Source organism: Cryptotermes secundus, unplaced genomic scaffold (genome assembly GCF_002891405.2).
Source record: "Cryptotermes secundus unplaced genomic scaffold, Csec_1.0 scaffold1228, whole genome shotgun sequence".
Taxonomy (NCBI): Eukaryota; Metazoa; Arthropoda; class Insecta; order Blattodea; family Kalotermitidae; genus Cryptotermes; species Cryptotermes secundus.
Window position 1 is genome coordinate 493232 of NW_019745102.1, and position 22674 is coordinate 515905.

Sequence of the window (22674 nt, forward strand, 5' to 3'; positions counted from 1 at the left end):
GTCGTAGAGAGGTTCGAACCGAGCGCCGACCACGAGTCCAGAGCGTTGCTGATATGTCAACCCGCTTTGTGAGCCGCGTCCTATTTGGCACAGAAGTCATCAGTTGGTAGAACCGTGTACACCCCTGGGCGAGCACTGTGTATGGCTCGTGTCAAGTGGTTGCCTTCAGCCCCATATCCACCCCCGGGTTCATTACCAGAGCATGTGGGTGGGATCATCTGGCTCGTGTCAGGCCCTTTAGAGCGCGCCTGGCGGTTAGTAAGCCTATCGGGGGGAGGGGGGGGGGAATACAGTGTGTTCTGCAAACAGTCGAACTTGATTGCCCACAACCTCTGAGAGATCGCAGTCACGACTGCCAGAGTCGCACGGGACTCTGTGCTGGCGAGGACCAGCAGCAGTTTACCCGACCTGTTGTGATTTTAAGTTATGGTGCTGGTATGGATAGCATGTGACACTCGTGTAGTCTGATGGAAGAGTAACTGCGTCATACTTGAGTGGTGTACGTTTACCCTGAAAATAGAGGAAATACCTTCCTCTTAAACGTCGGTGAACTGATACCAGACTACATGGCGGCACATGGCTGGACATGATGCTCTCTTAATGATCTTGTTTGCAACCGCTCGCCGTTTGATGTGGTCTAGAATCGGCTGTGATATCTCCTGCAGAACACATCTTTGATAAACAGTTTTTAATATTCTCCTTCCACCAGGGATCATACATACTTCAGTGTACTTTTCCCTTCCGGTTTGACTAACCATTCCTGGGTTATTTATATATTTGTTTGTTTATTTATCCATCTCAGTATAGTGATCAGACGACGGGCTAGACGACCGGGGAGTCGTACTATGCCATGTAGACCCGTTGCTACGTAAGGACTGCGGAACTTAAGTAGAAGGCCGTTACTAGGCAACGACCAGTAAACGGCAACAGAGTCACACTCATACGCGTGACTATTTTTATTTCCGACACGGGCAGAGATTTTTCTCGTTCCCCATAGCGATCCCATTCAGCTTCCTGCCCAGTCAACACAGACCTCTTTCCCCGGAAACAAAACAGCCAGGGGCGCGGACCTCACCATGTACATTCAACCGACGCTCACGCCGGCAATTGAACCCCAGTTCCTCTGTTTTCCAGCGTAGTCGTTGTGCCGATTGAGCTATCCCGGCTCCCTGTGTAACATTGGCGAAATCATAATTGGCAGGGGAAGGCCAGTGCTTGGAAATAAATGTGCCGCAGTGTCACTTTGACCACCATAAATTCCATATGGACCGATCTGAGACTGAACCCGTGCCATCGCGGGCAGAAGCCAGAACCGTCGAGCTATGGCACGGCCGAGGACGCGCAAGTAAAGTGTGAGCCGAGCCATGCCGCCAGGTGGTGCATTCCTGTCCACGCCGCAACAGAACACCTTGAGGGGAAGCGGATCCTGACCCACCTCGTTTTCCTTGAGTCTCGATGTGCGAGTGTGCTGATTGTGAAGATATGTTCGCTTTACTAGAAGAGTAAGCAGACCGGCACGCATATAGACAGGGAGAGGTAGGACGGGCACGGTGCGAATATAGGGAGGGAGAGGATGTGGCCGGTACAGACAGAGGGAGAGGAAGGACGGGCACGGTGCGAATATAGGGAGGGGAGAGAGGATGTGGCCGGTACAGACATAAGGAGAGGGAGGACGGAACCGGTGCGAATATAGGGAGGGGGAGAGAGGATGTGGCCGGTACAGACATAGGGAGAGGGAGGACGGAACCGGTGCGAATATAGGGAGGGGGAGAGAGGATGTGGCCGGTACAGACATAGGGAGAGGGAGGACGGAACCGGTGCGAATATAGGGAGGGGGAGAGAGGATGTGGCCGGTACAGACATAGGGAGAGGGAGGACGGAACCGGTACGGATGTAAGGAGAGGGCCGTGACCGGTACGGATATAGGGAAAGGGGGATGGGACCCGTACGAATTTAGGGAGAGGGAGGACGGACTGGTACGAATGTAAGGAGAGGTAATACGGGACCGGTATGGAAGGGGAAGAGGATCTGGACCCTGAGCTAACCAGTATCTGCATACCTCTACAGAAATGTTTTTAGATAATCGAGTTGTGAGTGCACATTTCGCAACAAGGGGGGCACGCGGTAGCGTAGTTGGTTCAGGCACTATGCTATAAGCCGGAAGGTCGCGGTTTCGAATCCCGATGGGGTCATTGGATTTTTCAATTGACCTAATCCTTCCAGCCGCACTATGGCCCTGGGGTCGACTCAACCTAAAACAGAAATTAGAGTAGTACGAGGAATCTTCTTGGGAGCAAAGGCCGGCCAGCGCGTAAGGCTGAGAGCCTTACAGACATCTGTGAGCCTACTGTGTAGACACAATGTGGGAGCCTCGACGTCTCACAACCCTATGGGCCTTCACGGCCTGTTGCAGGGATAGCTTTAACTAACTTTTTAACATTTCGCAACAAGTGTCACCTTTCGCCGCGCTCGTGCGGCAACCGCTCTAACGTCGCGGTGTTGTAGGTGGTCAAGCGGCTCTGACAGGCGCACAGTAAGCTCGTTCCGTGATTGCAGTTGCGGAAGAATGCTACCGGAATTCAGCCACTTGCATCGCGTACCGAACTGTACCAGTTGTTAGGCAATGAAGGAGACTGTGAGCGCAGAGTGGCTCACGGCTTGTCCGTCGCGTGTGATCTCCTCCGAGGCCGGACAGGCATGAACACACAGTTCAGTCCAGTTGAGTTCTTCACGTATTTACATGCTTACTCGACAAACCAGAGGCAAGTTTACAGTAAGCACGCGCCAAAGAAACACAACAGCCGCGCACAAACAGAAGAGAGAAACAGGCAACTCGCATCATCTGGACAGTAATAACAATTTCATTACTACAAACTCGGCATCCATTATGCAGCGAGGAAGAAAATACATAATCGTCTTGAATGCTATTAATATTTTATTAATTAAGAATATAAGGTAAAGCTATCACTGTAGCAGGCCATGGAGGCCCATAGGGTTGTGAGACGTCATTGGACCCATATTATATAGACAGTCGGCTCACAGATGGCGGTGAAGTTGTCAGTCCTACGCGCCGGCCGCCCTTTACCCCCAAAGAAGATTCATGGTACTAATTCTGTTAGAGGCTGAGTCGACCCCAGGTCCATAGTGCGGCTGGAAGGATTAGGTAAATTGAAAAAAAAAATCCACTGACATCTGGAATCGAACCCGCGACCTTCCTGACTGTAGCATGGTGCCTCATCCAATTACGCTACTGCGTACCCCTAATTAAGGCAATACCGTGTAAAATATAATTAATAATTTGCATGTATGCCGGTCACGGTAGCCGAGCGGTCTAAGGCATGTACTGTCTTCGCTCGCTTGGAAACCGGGATCGTAGGTTCAAATCCCACTAAGGGCATGGATGTTTAGTTTGTCTGCGTGCGTTTTTCTGTGTTTGTGTACAGGTAGAGGCCTTGCGACGAGCTGATCAACCACACAAGGAGTCCTACAGAATGTGTAAGATTAGAAAAACCGAAGTGAACGGAGAAGTTCATGGAGGTAGGCCTAGGCCCACTGGGGCTGTAGTGCCAAGGAAAAAAAATTGAATGTATAACCGGTGTTATGCAACAATCGTTAGGTGGGCGGTTATATCAGAACCGTTTCTGGGCAACAACTCGGCAAACACGTTCCTGCGGCAACGGTTACGCATGCAACAGGTCGTTGTCTACGCGGTCCGCGCCGATGAGTAATGGAAAAGAGAATTAGGGCAGCCAAGTCAGTTGATAATTTGCAGTCAATTCTGTAGGGACTTGATCACGGAAGCAGGGGAATAACCAGTGTTAGAAACCGTTACCAGGAAATGTTGAGTAGAAGGCTGGAGAAGACTTAGCGTGAAGTGATTTATAAAGTGTGGAGATTGGCGATGGCGCTGTAATTGTAGCTCCAAGTCGTGTGGTTAAGTGGTTGATAAATTGAATTACCAAACCCCGTCTGTAGTCACACCTCTAAACCGGGACAACGATAACAGTGCAGTCCGTCCTTTGGTGCGTTATGTTCTGTAACTCTTTCAGTGTATCAGACGATGTGGTATCGAAGGTGAGGATGATTGTTATGAATTGGAAATGATTAGGAAAGAAGTGGTCGTGGTCTATTGGCGTTAGGCATTTTCCCCGTGAGACAGACGAGCGCATGTATATAGGCCGCACATTTTTTGCCAAAAATTCAAGAGGAAAACTGGGGTGCGGCTTATATTCGAAATCACACTTCATTTAAAAAAATTATATTCATAATTAGTAATACAGGGTATAATACTCCTGAAATAATATTCCAAGAAAATTATTTTTTCTATAATTTCTGTCTGAAAATTGTGCTGCGGCCTATACACGCGTAAATACGGTAATTGCGTTTAAGGAAGAACAGCGGAGGGAGGGAAGTGACAGCAGGCGGAGTTGTTGCACTGTGTCTGCTTCAATGGACGGCAATTTCCCATTTTATTTGCGCGCGGACCTAACGAAGCCATTCCCGCCACGCAGTAATTGCTTCACTTGTAATTGAGCGTAGCCACCATCTGGCGCGCTCCCGTTGGCTAAGGGATCTCGGAGCGTGACAACAGACAGCAGCATGACGCAGGCAAAGTTTGGGGTCTCACTGGGCGGAGCCCCATCTGCCCCTAATTCATTTGTGTCCGCGTTAGGCGTGGTGGAAGGGAAGAGCCGTGATAGCGCAGTCGGAATAGTGTCTAGGCTGCGTGGTGCAGAACCCAGGAATCATAATTCGATTCCCGGTAGGGCCAAGGGATTTTGTTGTTCTCCACAGTGTCCAGCCAGCTTTGGGACTCACCCTACCTCCTGTCCAGTGGGTACCGGCTCTCGCCCCGTGGTTAAGGTGGTAGGAGCATGAAGCTGACCATTCTCCTCGGCACTCTTCCCGGTTTCCTACCGCGCTGTCGAGAAACGTTATCGCAAGTGCCTCAGGACCGCTTTCTCTGATTCGTTGATAAAATGATCTGGGTTGTCCTCTGGCACTGCCACTGAGTCAGGCCGCATGACGTGCGCCGTCTTCTAGAATAATAAACCAATTCGGTGTACCTAATCCCTCCAGCCGCACTATGGCCCTGGGGTCGACTCAGCCTCTAACAGAAATGACTACCAGGAATATTCTTGGTAGTAAAGGGTGGCTGGCGTGTAAGGCTGACAACCTTACCGCCATCTGTGAGCCGATTATCTAGAAAACGTGGGAGCCTCGACGTCTCACAACCCTGTGGGCCTCCACGGCCTGTTACAGGGATAGTTTTACCTTTTTTGACCTATCTAGTAGTGTACAGTAGACTTTCCTGCTCCATAGAAGCAGGGGGTTTGGTTGGGCAAGTAATCCCAGTAGGCCTTCGCTGTTCCGCAGCCTTAATGGTGACCCTCAATAGAATTACATGTGTTTCATGTGGTACAGATTTCTATGAAACGTAAGTCTGAAATGTACGTACATTTTCCAACAGTACCTATATTGTTGCATGCGTATCCGTTGCCGTGAGAACGCGTTTACCGAGCCGTTGCATAGAAACGGCTGATATACGTATTTGTTTACCGCGCGGTCGTTGCATAGCAACGGCTCTACACGCCACAATACAATAATGGGGATTCCAGAATTAAACAAATGTCTTGCTGCATGCTTCATGCAGGCTTACACTTCAGCCCTGTAGATGGAGGCGACATGTTCTTCCGAAACTCAGGGTGACGTTGGACGTACTTCACAGCGTTATATGCCAGAAGACAGAACTCTTGACCACTGCTGTGAGAATTTCAAATGCTAGATTTTCCTCCGCCACCCGCGTTATATCGGGGTTCTGCTGTGTCAGACGCTTCAGTGTACAGCTAGGGAAGGAAAGGTGCCGTCAGCTTTAAACGTGCTTGGCAGGAGCCCACATCATCACGCAGTTCATGTCAGCGATCTTGCTGCGTCACAAGGCGCCGTAATGCGATTACTCAGCGTGAAGATAATTATGAATATGACAACACTGTATGAGACCCTGGAACTTGGGCAATCCTGCATGCCCCACTTGTACACACAACTTTCATATCTGTAAGCTCTTAGGAAAGACACACAGGAGATAACAGGCCATGAAAGAATGTGTGCCACGTGATTTGAATACGTATTACGCGAGATACGGCCGATTATTATTATTATTATTATTATTATTATTGTTGGATTTGTAGCTGTTGACTTGGCACAGAAACAATAAAGAATTGAACTGAATTGAATTATTATTATTTGAGGCACTATGTTACAAGAGGGAAGGTCGCGGGTTCGATTTCCGGTGGGGTCATTGGATTTTTCAGCTGACCTAAGCCTTTCAGCCTCACTGTGGCTCTGGGTTCGACTCAGCCTATTATAGAAATTAGTACCAGGAATCTTTCTGGAGGTAAAGAGCGGCCGGCGCGTAGGGCTGACAACCTCACCGCCATCTGTGTGGTGACTCTATAGCAGGCATGTCCAACGCGTCGATCGCGGGACGATTTTTGGTCGATCTCATAGGCCTATAAGGAAATTATATGTGAAAACCATGTAAATTCACTTGTAATATGATATGATTATATTCAGAGTTTGAAGGGAAACCACGTATTGAAGTAGTCGGTACTTTCAGTGTATGTTGCTTTTACAACAAACATCATGTGTCGTGTTATTTTTACCAATATTTTTGCTTAAAGCGAAGTACGACGATAGGAGGGGGTGGTATAGATCACTGGCAGTTTTGACACTAAAAAGTCGATCACAACCTGTTTGAAGTTGGACATGCCTGTGGTAGAAAATGTGGGAGCCTCGACGTCTCACAATCCTATTGGCTTCCAAGGCGTTTTTCATGGATAGATTTACTTTTTTATTATGAGATACGGTCTTTTAGTTTGCGCAGTGTCGAGTGCTGATTTTGGTGGTCTCTGGTTCAGATCTCGACTCATGTTCGTTCTCAGCCCAGCCATGCAACTGCGGTGTTAATATCCCAAATTACATCACGACACGTGAGCCACAGTAGCTCCCAGTAAAAATTCCTTTCGGGGGGGGAGTATTTGTGGCGCTTCGATTCCGAATCAAAACACTGAATTTCACATTGGATTTGATGTTCTCATAACAGTGACTAGAATATGGTCTGTACTTCAGCGCCATGTAGTTCGGAGAGAGCCCGACGTTTCGGAGGAACGTATCGTCTCCATCTTCAGGGTCAAACGAAAGCAGAAACTGTACCGATTACCGCCTGATTTTGCATGTTCCTTGCGTGTCTTACGACACTGAAGATAGAGGCGATACGTTCCTCCGAAACGTCGGGCTCTCTCCGAACTACACGGCGATGCAGCGCGGAAGATGATACATTTCGTCGAATTTCTTGTGTCTCCGCTACGGAGCTCGCAGTACCAAATGCATGTAGAGACAGTCTTCAGGGTTCTGACGCCGTACCCGAAACCGTCTCCGAACTTCAAACAGTTTCGATGTCTCTGCGAAATCACAGGAAAGGTCTGATTCACTCAACGTTATGTTTTCAACTTCGACGAAAATGACGTCAGATCCAGAAACCAGAAAGATCCCGTCCTGTGGTATTGGTTTGTGGCATATGACTCACGCCCCCCCCCCAAATTCTTATATAACAGGGGTGGCCAAACTTGAAGATGGGAGTCGCTTACGATAATTTTCAGAATCCAGGAGCCACAAAAGCCGTGGATTGAACGCACAGGTTTTTGGGATCAACTAATTTACCTTCGCATGCCATGTCCGCTCTGTAGCGTCGGTTGGTAGGATGCCTGTAAGTAGAGGTAAGGTCAACCGTGTGCTCAATTAGGCACCACGCCATGTAGACGTGTGGGAGTGGAGGTATAACTCCACTGTTCTTGACCTCAGCACTAGGCGGGGTTGAGTGGTCAGATTTACGCCCCGGCCGCACTGGATAGGAGGCCGGGTGGGCCCCATTGCCGGTCTGGACGCCGTGAAGAGAAAGATATCTTTCTCTTGCAGGGAATCGAATCCCGGTCGTTAATCCCGTAGCCTGTTGCTATACCGACTGTGCTATATATTGGTTCGGTGGTTTCTCGTATGTCTTACAGAGTCTTCCAGGTGTACTCATTGCCGTTTGAATGATAAAGGAGGCAGTGCTTGTGAATAAGGTGGGAGGAAGCATTTGCGTTATTGAAATCTTCTCGAAGCAAGGGCGTGGCTGTGGAACGGCTGGAGAGATCAGAATCAATTTATCCAATTTTCTGGCCATCAGGAGCAGCTGCCACTCCCCACTAAGTTAAAAAGGTAACGTTAGAGTAAGAGTTCTGTAGCCCTGCCGTCATTTCTTCCCGAATTTGAACTCGACTCGCGTCTTGAGAAATGGACATTTGTTATAAAGCAGTTTGCATGTACTAATAACAAGAAATTCTGGGAAGATCTAATCGCCGGCTTTTCTTTGATACGACACGAATCGCATGGAAAACAAAAAAATTAGGGAAGGATACACAGAGAGCAAGGTGATTTCATAAGCCTCCTAACAAAAATTAGAGGGGAATATAGATACAGACGGACAGACAGCAAGGTGATATCATAAACCTCGTTTTATTTTTTTAATAAGGAAAATAGGCTAAAAATTACTGAGCTTGTATTCGGGATATGCCAACTTCGAAACCCGGTCGTGACTCTTACTGTTGTGACTTAAGTTTTCGCGTTTCTCGTCATTCCCGGCAGGCAGCGCGTGGGACAGTCCCGTAAGTTAGAGCATGGCCGCTTCGTTCCGTACAGTTTCCGGTTCGCTGTTGCTGTACAGTGTGAGCGACTCTCGGTTTCGGGTAGATAAACCCGTTGCTAGGCAAAGAGACAACAGCCGTTACTATACAGTGATTGTGAGATGGGTGGTTTCTGGGCAACGGTTACGCATGCAGCGTGGGAACGGGGTTGTGCCTACGCGGTCCGCGCCGCGGAGTTACAAAGAAGAGAACTGAAGCAGGCAGTTAGGTACTAGAATCTTGAAGGAAGGACTTGAGTGGGGAAGCTGAAGAATCTCCACCGTTAGCATCCGTTACCAGGAAACAGCTGTTGAAGGCACTGCAGGCTGGAGAAGACTTAGCTTATAGTGAATTGTGGAGATTAGCGATAGTGCTGTAATTACTTGTAGTTCCTCATGGTGTATATAAGTGGTCAATAGATCCAATTCACTAATGCAAACCCCATCGTGACATGTGTAGAAATGTTTGCGAAAACATTGTACGTAAAAGTTGTCGTTGTGCTTAACTAATTACATCACGAAGACGTATGGGAGAAGTGGATGTATAGATCCACATTTTGACCTCTGTACTAGCTGCAGGTGAGTGGTCAGCTTCACGCCCCCGCTGCTTTACCCCCAGTACTCATTGTATAGGAGGTTGGATGGACCCCAGAGCCGGCCTCGACGACTTGGAGAAGAAAAAATGCTTGCCTCTACCGGGAATCGAACTCCGACCCCTTGGTCGTCCAGCCCGTAGCCAGTCGCTACCCCAGCTCCTGGACGTTGCACATACGACTGACATGACTACGCTACCGTGGGAACGAAATGGATTCTTGCCTAATGCCGAAGAGCAATTACATCCGCTCGACTAGTAAAGCCGGTTTGGACGCACTGGACTTCCGTGTGGGACCCCTAGTGGGCGTACCGTAATGTTCCTGAAGATACCGCCAGTGCAGTCTTCATAAGTTACCGAACTCTCTTTAGAATTATTTGAATCGTCTTCCAGAAAGTCGCCGTTTTGTGTTTTGGGGCTCTTATGAATGGCCCCTGTCTGTAGAGCTGGGATGTTCACAATCACTTGACGGATATACTCAGGAATGCCGAATATGAATAAAATCCGCTCAGGCACTAGCGAGGCCCACTGCTCTTTCTTATTAAGGGGGGGGGGGTGCTCTAAGCGTGTAAATCTTTATACATCGCGAGATCATTTTTGTTTCGCTGTCACTGTGCGTTTGCATATACAAGTATATATACTGCGTGGAAGAGAAGGCGAAAGGCAATGTAATGGTAAGATGCTATGAAATTGCGCAATTTCAGGTTTCCATAGCAACCAGTTGTCTAGCGGGTGATGAACGGGGGAGAAATCTTTTGTTTCTGTGCATCGTGTCTACTCAGTGAGCACTGACATTATTTTGATGTGGATATGCGAAGTGTAGTATAAAGGAGACCGTTTCGGGTTTAATATTTGTGCCTGTTATTAGTGGGAGATGGCGTTAAACGTCAGCGTCGAGGTATCGTTCGATAAGATATATGGCTGGAAGAGAATTCGGCAGAAAGCAGGGGAAGTAAGTAATGTGAAAGCTTATATAACAAATGAAGAGACACCAGTTCAGTTCTAGTAAGTAAATATAGACGTATTTGATAGTTTTTTGTTTTAACGGTGAGAAGCTCAATGGTAGCCGTGGAGAACCATAAGGTTGTGAGACGTCGAGGCTCCCACATTTTCTAGACAGTCGACTCACAGATGACGGTGAGGTCAGATTTACGCGCCGAAGATTCCTGGTTCTCATTTCTGTTAGACATTGAGTCGATCCCAGGGTCATAGTACGGCTGGAAGAATTAGGTTAGTTGAAAAAGCCAATGATTAGAATTGAACCCACGACCGTCCGAGTTGTAGCATAGTGCCTCAACCAGCGACACTACCACGTGTCCCTTCTTCATCAGTTAATCCAAATGTAACTTGTAATTTTTGTAAGGTAATTGAATACTTATGTGGTCTGTTACTGCAGTCCTTTTTTGTGTTGCTAGTGGGCTGGAACTAAGTCCCTTGTACTGCGGCCACTTCTGACCTATTGTACCAGCCCCAGATGATGGTGAGGGTGATCGTGGAGCAATTGGTGGAATGAAGATTGGCAGGGGAAACCGAAATACTCGGAGAAAACCTGCCCCAGCGCCACTCTGTCCACCACAAATCCCACTTGACTAGACCTGGGATCAGACCCAGGCCGCCGCGGTGAGAAGCCAGGGACTAACCGTTTGAGCTGTGGCGCGGCCAAATTTCAGCTATGTGAGATAGGATCTCAGCGGTGAAATCGGCAAGAATGTATGAGACAACACGGCGTAACCCAGAGAAACAAATAATCTTCAAAGTTATCGACATGAGAAGCTCAAGTGTCGCACAGTGCTGCTGTCTGCGCCGATTACTTTAATCGAAAGCCAAGGCAATCATCTACCAGACTACACGGTGTTACATTCCAGACGACAGCAATCTTCAATTTCAGATACACAGAGAATAAACCAAAACAAGGCCATAAAAAGGAAAAGAAAATAGTCATAAAAAATGAAAATGCAAAAACCGCAAAATGTCTAAAAGACTGAATACAGCAAAATAACATAAAAATGTGCCATGTAAAAGATATTTAAAAATATGGGAGAAGGTAAAGAAAAACATGAAAGTAAAAAGAAACAAAAAACAGATGTCAAAATAGGAAAACATCCAGCGAATAAAAATGGGGGGGGGGAAATAACGAAAAGTGTCATGAAATAATAAAAAGAAAAAAAGAGAATGGAAAGAAATGAAGGATAAATCACAATAAAACGTAAAATGTAAAAGGAAAACAAATTTAAGTACCAGAGAATCTAAAGTCAATCTCAAGAACGGCACAGACCTGATAAATTCAAAAATAAAACATTACAAAGCCGAGAGATTCAAGAAATTAATAATAACAAAAACAGCACAAAATGTGAGACATTAAAATAAATTGTTCAGAACCTAAGACACCACAAAGGCATACGTGGTCGTGTTCAAAAAATCATACACCAGCAACGAAGCATAAAATGCAAAATAAAACGCCAAATCTAAGTCGCTGAAATTTTGTGTGTGTGTAGCAGGCATAAGGAAACAAGAAATGTATACATATTTTTGGAGTGCAGTAAAAGGCTACACAGTAGACAAGGAAGGGCAGAACAGTTACAGAACTACATGACACATCTCCTTTAAGCTTCGTTCATGACTTCTGACCTACCAGCTACACAGACACACCCTGCGCTGGTCACGAAGTGCTGCCCCTTCAAACAGAATGATTGTCATACACACACAACAGGAGAGGTGAATCAAGGACTGCATCAGGCCGCGCCATAGCTCAAGCGGTTAGTCGCTGGCTTCCCACCGCGGCGGCCCGGGTTCCATCCCGGGTCTGGTCAAGTGGGATTTCTAGTGGACACAGTGGCGCTAGGCGAGTTTTCTCCGAATACTTTGGTTTCCCCTGCCAATCTTCAGTCCACCAAATTCTGCATCATCATAATTACCCGGGGCAGGCTACAATAGGCCAATCAATGGCCGCCGTGCCGAGTGGAACCTGTTGGACTCCACCCCCCCACTAATCGAATTAAAAAAAAAATAGCTGAAATTTAAAGAATAGTAGATACCGTAAGATATTTTCCCCCAAAATTCATTGTTTATTTCTTGTTTCAGGTTACTCGTGGGGGCGCCATTGGGCAAGAACCTGCAGCCTGGTACAAATCATTCTGGGGCCCTCTACAGATGTCCAATAACAACGAACGTGAATGACTGTGAACAGGTTGTAACTGATGGGAAGAGAAGTAAGTTTGTGTTGGGATCTGCAAGGGATCTGCCCTCTTGAGATCTGTGCCGTTTTCGCTGTGTACCCAAAAATTGTTCTTTGAAGTTACTCAAAAGGCACTGAGAGAGGAAATTTGTACAAAATACAAAAACTGTGTGCCATGTTTTGAAGGCATTCTGATGGAGGGCATCTTCAGGGCATTGCAACATTTGTATGTGCCTGTAACCATCCAGACACTTCGCCCCTGATTCTGTAATTTCATTTGCTCCTTGTTCTAAGTCCTGATCACCTGATCGTTGTTACGGACATGTAAGACAGTTATATAATAGCTATGGGAGGTTTTACATCGTGAAAACGAAATAGATTTTGAAGAAAACAAACTTGTGGTTGTAATGCCACTAATTCGGAAACCTCCGCTCTGCACGGCGTCACAACGCAGAAGATCGCATTCTTCACAGTTACTGCCGTGACACCCCCAAATCCAAAATCGGTTTTGATGATAGTTTTAAGAATCATCACGTTTAATACAGTGGGGGCACGCGGTAGCGTAGTTGGCCGAGCCACAGTGCTACAAACCGGAAGGTCGCGGGTTCGAGTTCCGATGACATTGGATTTTTTCAATTTATCAAATCCTTTCAGCCGCACTATGACCCAGGGGTCGACTCAGCCTCTAACAGAAATCAGTACCAGGAATCTTCGTGGAGGTAAAGGGCGGTCGGCGCGTAAGGTTGACAGCCTCACCACCATCTGTGAGCCGATTGTCTAGAAAATGTGGGAGCCTCGACGGCTCACAACCCTGTGGGCCTCCACGGCGTTACAGGGATAGCTTTACCTTTTTTTTATATAATAACGTATTTTACTTTAAAATTATCGTGCTATGTATAATTCTGTAAAAGCTAAAGGTGAAGCTGTTCCTGTGCTTAACTAATTAAGCACTGTGCCATGAAGGCGTATGGGGGAGTGGATGTATAAATACACATTTTCGTGACCTCGGCTCTGCCTGGAAGTGGGTGGTCAGCTTCACGCCCCTGCCGCTTTACCCCTGGGGAAAGAGTCCACGATACTCATTGGATAGGAGGTTGGGTGGACCTCAGAGCCGTTCTGGACGGTGTGGAGAAGAGAAAATTCTTGACCTCATCGGGACTCGAACTCCGACCCCTCGATCGTTCAGCCCGTAGCCAGTCGCTATACCGACTGCGCTATCATGGCTTAATATAATTGTTAATAACAATGTTGGTTCCAGTTCTTATAAGTTTTAACACAGATTTTGTCAAAATTTTAATTATGTTGGCAATTTTAAAGCAATGCCCCATTTCTCTCTGTAATTGCTATACAACTGGCGGTATATGGCCTTACGGGGTAGAACATGAATACATGTAAGCACCTGAGGCTGATCATGTAATGGTCGGAACAAATAGCATCAGAGAATAGCAGTTTAGCGGCTCGCATATATTGATGATGCTGTGTTTAATTAGTAAGTAGTTACACATTTGAACATGCGCACAGGAGACGGATAAGCGCGAGCGATCGTGTTATTAATATTCCAGCATGAGGTACATGTCTTCACATTTGCAGTCATAATTACGAGGTATATGTGTATGTAAAGGTTTGCAATCTGGAATTGTCTGCTATCTGGGAAATATTTGATATTCGTGCTGTTTAAAGGATGTAAATCTTTTGCCATCTTCTGGCGATTGGTTGTCAGCGTAGCATACTTTCGGCGCCTCCTTTTCCCGCTGCTTGTGACAGTGGCTGATGGACGTGTAGCTTGACCTCAGTTCGTGGGAGTAGCATATGTCGAGGGTGATTGGGGGCACAGGGCGCTGAGAAGAATATTTTGTGCCTAGGAGAGATGAAACAGCAAAACAACAGGTGATGTACACAATTGGGGCCGTGCCGTGGCTCAAGCAGTAAGACATGGGCTTCCAATCATATAGCCACAGGTTCAGATCCGGGTGGCTTCACGTGAGGTACGTGGTGGACCAGGTTTCTCGCAGAGTTTCTTCGAGTTTACCCTGCTAAGCATCGCCCTCGAGGTGTCTTATAGCCCTGATCAGGCAGCACCTTATCATATCCTTGGTATTTAAAACTGGGGGCAACAGAGCTAGATTGGAAGAGACTGTTTGTAAGACCTAGTCGAATTTAGGATGATAATGTTAAAATGCGATTGTAAAGGCAGGCTTTTGTGAACGCGGGAGTGAACCTTTCGTTTGGGGAATTACTGGGGTACCTGAGTGACTGCTACTAGCTTCTTAAAAATGGTTCTACTTCATGGAATTAATTTGTTAGTTAAACCTCAACGAAAAAAAAAATGCGTTTTGGGAATACTGCTTATAAATGTGAGAATAATATTAAAATGGAAGAGGACTCTGTTCTGGGGTATAACGCCGTATAATCTCTTGGAAGTCAACCGATGTTTCGGAGGAACATATCGCCTCCATCTTCAGGATCGAATAAGCCGGGCAACATACCAGCCTGAAAAACCGGTGGAAAGCAGAGTAAATCGCCTGGTTCGAAATTTCGGATTACACAGGAAGCCGGAAGGAAATGGAAGACGCGCCTTGGGACAGAATGCGATGTTCCTCCGAAACGTCGGTTGACTTTCAGCCGACTGTACGGCGTTATATCGCAAAAGATAGTACTTTACATATCCTCAGATCGTAAATATTAGAATTGCTCTTGTGAAGGGTTCAGCTGTCCCCAGATAGGCATGCAAACCTTGTTGCTGTAGTGCTTAGCGGGGTGAATGCGAAGGGGGCACAGGCGCAGTAACTGTCACAACAAAGGCAGGTAAATACAAGTTGTCGGCAGCCAATAACCCGAATTCAGCAGACAGCTCCAGTGATCCCACTTCTGTGTCGTGTTGAAGTGTACTGTGTTCTGGGATGTGATGCCGTGCAGTCTGGCATACACTAACAAGTGTTTTGGAGGATTCTGCTGCGTCCATCTTCATAGCAGAAGAATGAGCAGACTGGAATGTGGCACGGATATAGAGAGTGGAGGGCTAAGACAAATGAGAGAGTGTTGGCCCTTCGAAGGGACATTTCCCAGTGGCACGTTGATGGAACAGGGAGAAGCGGGAAAGTCTTGAGTAAGCAGTTTCCCATCCCACTGAAGCAGCAGTTTCCTCTGAGATGTTGGCAACTCTCTGCCAGGTTACACGGTGTCACAGGCCTGAAGACAGTAATCTCCATGGTACAATGCAAACCCCAGATCTCACTTAACATGTCCGTGCCCATCAGAAATAGAGCTTATGGATTTCAGACTATTATTATAAATATATATGGCACCCAGAGATATTTTTGAAGAGTTTTATTAAATTAAGTTTAGGTTATGAAGCTGACATAGGCACGTATGATATTTGTGCTTATGTTTAAGAAGTTTGCCTTCTTTGGCTTTGGGTGGAACATCTTACAAGTCTTGTGTTCAATTTTGTGTGCTGTTTTATTTTCTTGTTTTTCAGGTATTCTCAAAAAACCTCTACAAACATCATTGGTATGCCTAGTAAATCCATCGTATAAGCTGTTCTGACGTGTGTTTCATATCTGTAAAGTAGTTCTGTCTAGGTTATGTTCATATTAGACTTATTGAGATATTGTAATTAATGTATTTATTTTAGGATGTAGTGGTTTGCATTTGTAGTTTAGTAGTTACTCTTAGCGTAGAGTTTATGAAATATTGTGTATAGATTTCGTTTAGGAAAGAGCACGTTATTCAGAGCTCTAATCCATTTAGAACATTTATCAGGAGTGTCTGAGACACAGCTGAAGTCTGTGAAGATGATCCGTGAACTACGTGAAGAAATTCGTTTTCTTATTGTTATCTCAGTAAGTTTTTTCTGTAAAGATAAACTGTAGATTGTGTGTGCTTATTGAGGAAGTTAAGTCTAAATGGTCTCTGGTGAACATCTATTTTTAAACTGACTTAAATTTTGGAAATTTTTCATCATCTTGTTTTGGTTAAGGAAACAACATTTCGGAAGCAGACTGTACTTCTGTAATCGGTTAAAGGTATGGAACTTGGTCGCGCCATAGCTCAAGCGGTTAGTCGCTGGCTTCCCACCGCGGCGGCCCGGGTTCGATCTCGGGTCTGGTCAAGTGGGATTTGTGGTGGACAAAGTGGCGCTGGGCAGGTGTTCTCCGAGTACTTTAGTTTCCCCTGCCAATCTTCATTCCACCAATTGCTCCACAATCACCCTCACCTATCATCTGGGGCTGGTACAATAGGCCAGAAGTGGCCGCAGTACAAGGGACTTTGTCCCAGCCCACTGGGTCCATCAGATAGAGCTAATCTGAGGTCTAGAGATAGGGATTAGCTGATGGAGCCAACAGAGTTGGTTTAATGTACGTAAGATTTTTAACCATCCCCCTCCCAAAACCAATCAGAATGTCCACAGTTAAGCGGATACGGATCGAACGTGTCACAGTTCCCTTGCAGTTCTCCCTTGAAATTTCTGTGGAAACTTAATTATTTTTGTCTTCTTGTAAAATTTTCTGAGACCAGGTGAGGCCAGAAGACAGCTGTGAAGTTAGACGAGGCTCAACCTTGACCTGTCAAAATCGGAAGACGTAGGGCCTAAAACTTGAAAAATAAATGGTTATAAAGGACATCTTGACCGTCACATTCTATTAATATATTCTGTCTTTTTATATGTTGAAAGATAAAATTAAACCAGATAAATGCAGTCCCTGTTAAAATAAATCTTATAGTGAGCACTTACAATGATGTGATATCTACAGTGATGAATGTTGTAAATGGATTAAGTTGTTTAATCTTTAGGAATTTTTCTTCAAATGTATACCCAATAAATAGCAGGCATTATCAGAGACAGAATGTTTTTTTTTCGTAAAGAAATAATGTGAAGTAGCTCAGATTGTCTACTGTGTTACGCGAAGACATGTCTCAGAATAAAATAAGAATTTAGACAGCTATAGTAACCGAAATGTGAACTTCAGATTTAGTGACAGGCGGACGAGAAGCAAGTGTGTTTTTGTATTACTGACATATTTGGTTCCTCGCTGTTTGAGACATCTGTTTTGCTCCGTTCAGTACATAACACTGTCACAGGTGAAGTTTTGTTCTGCTGGGTATACCATTTAGAAATATCCTATCGCATTACATTGGTTGCTCTTGCCTCCCCAGTGAATTAGTGTCTGGCTGTCTGCTGTCTGTTGTTTATTTTATCATTCTGCAGTGTTTTATTTTAAAGATCCTTTGGTTTTTAGTTTCTGTTATTATTGTAATGAAACTGTGTTGTTTTCTTTGTTTTTTGTTTTGGCCGTGGCATTTGCAGATCCTGAAGATGGGCAGTACGAACCGTGTAAGTGGTTGTCAAGTGACTACCCCTCCTAAAGTTGTGTTCGCTCGCTCGCAGACCAGAGGTCAGACCTGTCGGTCGCTCTGGTCAGTTTGCCGCTGAGGTTGGTTTGGCTTCCCCCTTCCTTCCTCCTCCTCCTTGATTTGATTGCAGAAATGTGCATGTCCCTGCATGGATCTTCTCTTGCTATGAAGGAATGCATTGGCAGTTCGCCGTCAGCTCACTGAAGCATTGTACATATATTCCTTTGCCTGCAACTGTATGAGAGATTAAGACTGAAAGCTAACACCGTCACTTATGCGTTTTCATACATTCTGAATGTTTCTTGCACACTACATTATTCCTTGTTGAATGTAACATCACTTGAAGATGGACTGTTCTGTGCGATTATTGTAAGGATGCATTGTTACCCTTGTTGGGTTATGGATGGAAAACTTGTCTTTGCACTTTTGTGCAGCGGGGAGGTTTGTGAATAATTGAGTAATTAGTAGTTCCGGGGCAGTGTTATCTTTTGTAGTATTCTGCAATGGGGAGTAGGTGTCCTGTCATTCATGTGGCCCAGAAAACGGAGAATGCTATTTCATGCCATGGTAACAGCATCTCCCACCCCACTCAAAACAATTCTCAACAAACCACTATGAAATGCTTTAGACTGGTCATACTTTTTAATTCTTCTACTGCACAGTTAAACATTGAAAAATGCCTGTACATACTGGGGAAATGTGTATATAAATTCAAATCTGAAGCCGAAATTTGTGGGTTCCTGTTTTGTCTAGTTAGAACCCAGAACATAACACAAATCTAACTTAATCCCAGCCAGGCCAAAAGAGAATATTTGGCCTTCAGTATCGATTAAAATAATGCGCTTTCGTACAGTAACACAGAATTAAAAAAAGGACAAGTTTTGTGTGTATGGTATGGGCTTGAAGTCAGGAAACAGTGGTGGACACCATATAAATAGTTCCACCAGGCAAGTGTGTGTATGATATGTAAACGTCATAACATAATCTTGGTGATTGCTAAATATATGTATATTCTTATACACATGAAGTACTAATGTAGGAATATAGTTCCTAGGCATAAAAGCACACTGTGCCGCTATTACAAAGACCAACATATAATTTTGTTTAAGGAAATTATCTTATTGTAAATGCACTCTGTAGGCAAAGTGCAGTTTCTTTCTAATGTCGGAGTAGGTGGTACATATAGTAACCAGAGTTTAAAACATACAGGTGCCCCATGCTATGTGTCATGCCTAAACGTGTCCAATGATGGTAGAAGACATGTCGAATAAACCGAAATATGTTTGAGGGGATATCTGACAGCAATTTAAGCGGTCGAAAGCATTGGTTACTTCTCTGTTGATATTAACTTTTCATACGCCAGATTAATCAGTTTTTATGGCAGTGCCTGCGGATTTCTTGTGAAGTTCCAAAAACCTGCCAACTGTTGATTGGCTTAAGTGGAATTTATTTCTTAGGACTGTAAGCTTATTAGTTTTGTATTTGGCTCCGTAGTTAGCCATTTGACTGTTAGGTGGCCCTCAGTTTTATTATTCTTTTATGTCTGTCGAAAATTGTATTTATGCTGATTTTTTCTTAATGATTTACCTCGGAAAGCCCCGTGTACATGCGCTGTATAAAGCTTCTTAAGGTAGAAGTGTATGTATGTATGTATGTATGTTGGTGCGTTTGTAAACTCCAGACTGTCCAGATGTTAATTAAGTAGGAAAACAAGAATTTTGGAAAAAGTATCTTATATATAATACCCCTTTATCTATACTAAATTATTACATTACACAGATGTAATTAAATTCGCACTTGATACTTTTGTACAATTATTATTTAAAGTTTTATTATAAATGTCGATGTTTCGAATGTTTTCCTTTGTATTCTTCCGGTTATACCAATCAATTGATCAGATGCAGTTTTGAGTTATCAAGCAGATGATAAGTTCTGTAGTGATTACACATTAGAACATACAGTGAACAAAATGGCCGCCTCTGATAACCTTAATAAACCCAAAATAACGTATTCGGTAATACATGTGGAATTGTGTCACATTATTGACGAGGATCTCAGATCGGGGAGCAGGTAAAGCCTGGAGTTGTGAACAGGCTCCCATTGTTCTTAATTGGCAAGCAATTTTGATGGCCTCGTTAGATATTTGACCAGCTTGTGATTAGCCATGAACTGCTACCGTCCTACATTTGATAAGGAACTTCAACGGAAACATTATCACGAGAGCCCACAGTGTTGACAGAACGTCTGGTCTTATCTTCAGTCAGCATTGCTTTGGACCCTTTATTTGCTGAAGTTTTTGAAGCATGAAGTTCAGCTTAATAACATATAAACATTTACTTCCTGTCTCACAGGGCCGTGCCATAGGTCAGGATTTCCACCGCGGCGGGCTGGGTTCGAGCCCATGTCCGGCAATGTGGAATTTATGGTGCACAGAAGTGGTACCCGGGTTTCCCCTGCCAATCGTATTTTCAGAAACTGTCCCACGCCCATCTGTCTTCATCCGGGACTGGTACAGTAGGGCAGTACTGCCCAGCATACGAAGCCCCCCACCCCCAAGTCCGGGTTTAAAGCGGAGTGACCGAGGGCGTTCGCCACGGGGCCCCCACAGAGCAGAAATGGAATTCACAGATTTTATTGGCACATTTGTTTCTCTAGAAACACTCAATCCAAAGGGTTCTGACGATGCTATATAACTCTCACAGTTACTGGGGTTTTTGGACTTTGTCGATCGTCCAAGAACCCAGTAATTCCTAGTTTGTATTTCCAGTTATCATTTGAAATGAGAAGAAAATATTAGAATTGACATTACCTAAATTTTGTCGATACTGGAAGGAACCTCCACATTTTGATTGCCCCGGGACCCCCCGCAGCTGTAAATCCGTAGGCCCTACGGACGCTCTCTCACCCCACCGAGCAAATACAATGAATACATTGTGCTTTAAACGATTAATTGTCTCATGATAGGGTCAAATAGTACTTGTCGTGCTTGCGAGCGGTAGTAGGATCTCGTAACAACAGAGCGTCTTTGATCAGATGAATAATTATCAGCTGCTTAGGGAAACTTCTCTGTCGTGGGTTTGTGGAAATCGACGGAACTTATCATAATCTTAAACATGACCAGTGGTTTGGACGTTGTCCGGGGTCTTGGTGTTTTGGAGAATTGTGTTGTATGTCAGCATGTTGCACTGCATTCTATCCACGTATTTGTTTCCGTCTTCCGTGCAACTTACAAATATCAGAATTCAGAATCTAATTTTTAATTTTTAAAAGTCTTTGAAATTCGTTCACTTTATTTGTCCTTTTTCCCACATGTTTCGGCATACACGGCCATTATAAGGGGCGTCAGAATTGTTTTGGTGAAACTGCTGCGCTGTATACACTGTTGTAACTCGTCCTCCCCCCAAATTTCATGATACATTTCCGAATTATCGAATATAATGTGACATGTAGACGCATTGCCAAGTAACAGCCGTGTAAACAGGCGATAGTGCAACAGCTGTTGCTAGGGAACACGTGGACACGTTTCCCCGGCAACGAGGGAACACGCAATAATGGAAGAGACGTTTTCTGTGCGGTCTGTGCCTAGGTTATATAACGAGGACCAGCTGCCATAACCCCATGTGAAGAGGCAGTGCAGCGTAGGAGGCGACGAAAAGGAAGTAAAATATGGTCATGAGTCCCGCAATATTCGGACCTGAGAATGACTGCGCTGGCGAGGTCCAGCAGTAATTGTAAACGACAGACACATCCTCTCATCAGAGAGCGTGTTACATAAGGACTATAGCCACAAGTGTTCAGTTAAAAAATACTGGCCGTGATTACCAAGAAGTCTGTCGCCAAGACGAACTGATTGACGCTAAACCACCAGTTGTAAAGTAACTCTGACTCTCACTTAGGAGACGACAGTTAGAAGAGTAGGAGGTTGGTGTAAGATGGCCAGAACGGTTGAGTCATTTAAGAGTTGGTTTTGCGAGTAGTGAGAAGCTGGTAGCTGAAGCCTGGGACAGTTCGGGGACCCAGAAGAAGGGGAACGTCCGCCGTTGGAAGCCGCTACCAAACAACCGCTAGTGAAGACTGAGAAGACTTTATGTGTTGCTGTAGTTAGCGAGAATGCCGTAATTATTTGCAGTTACGATAGTAAATGTTCAATAAATCAGATTACCGACCCAAACCTAATCGATAGTCACACCCATTCACGTGACAGTAACCAGATAACTACACAAGACACACCAGAATGAAATACGTACGGCACCAGACAGAAATACACAACACACACTGAGCACGAAAAGGAAATTATACTCAGAATTCGGAATTGAATCATAACATTCGTGGGGAAAGTGTTACGACAGGTATGAAGTGCAGTAGTTTCACCAAAACAGTTTTAGCGCACCCGTTGAAGGCCGCGTAGGTCGAAATATGTTGTGGAAAATGGGGATAAATAAAGCGAAAGAATTAAAAAGTTTTAAATATTAAATTTTGAATTTAGAACTTCTAATATAAGTTGCACGGAAGAAGGAAACGAATATGCGGAAAGGTTTCGGAGAATTATCAGTTTCCATCGTCACATATAAGGGAGGAGGGGTTCCAGCACTGTTCAAAACATCAGAAGGAACTTGTCTAGAACGCTGGGAAGCAGAACGCCCTCCCAGCGGAATATATTTCGTGAACGTCAGCAGTCATGAGCGAGAGGTAAGCAAGACGTGCCAATATAAATTGTGAACTGAAGCAGAAGAAAACGAAGTTTGAACTTCTCTTGTCTGCAGGATTACAGTCCATCAGACGGTCACTAAAATCACCTAAAACAATAAGATAATCCGGTTTTTAATGCTG

The 22674-nt window shown here is 45.0% G+C and overlaps 1 protein-coding gene across 2 annotated transcripts in view; it reads left to right on the forward strand.

Annotated features, from left to right (window-relative positions):
* Positions 1–22674, forward strand: part of LOC111875022 (integrin alpha-PS1) — a 96618-nt gene that overhangs the window by 41616 nt on the left and 32328 nt on the right. Inside the window, exons 2-3 of one of the 2 annotated variants that reach the window (XM_023871026.2) lie at positions 12396–12523; positions 17798–17824. In XM_023871026.2, the coding sequence (XP_023726794.1) occupies positions 12396–12523; positions 17798–17824 (155 nt within the window). The remainder of the gene's footprint in view (positions 1–12395; positions 12524–17797; positions 17825–22674) is intronic. The other variant, XM_023871027.2, reaches the window with a different exon arrangement.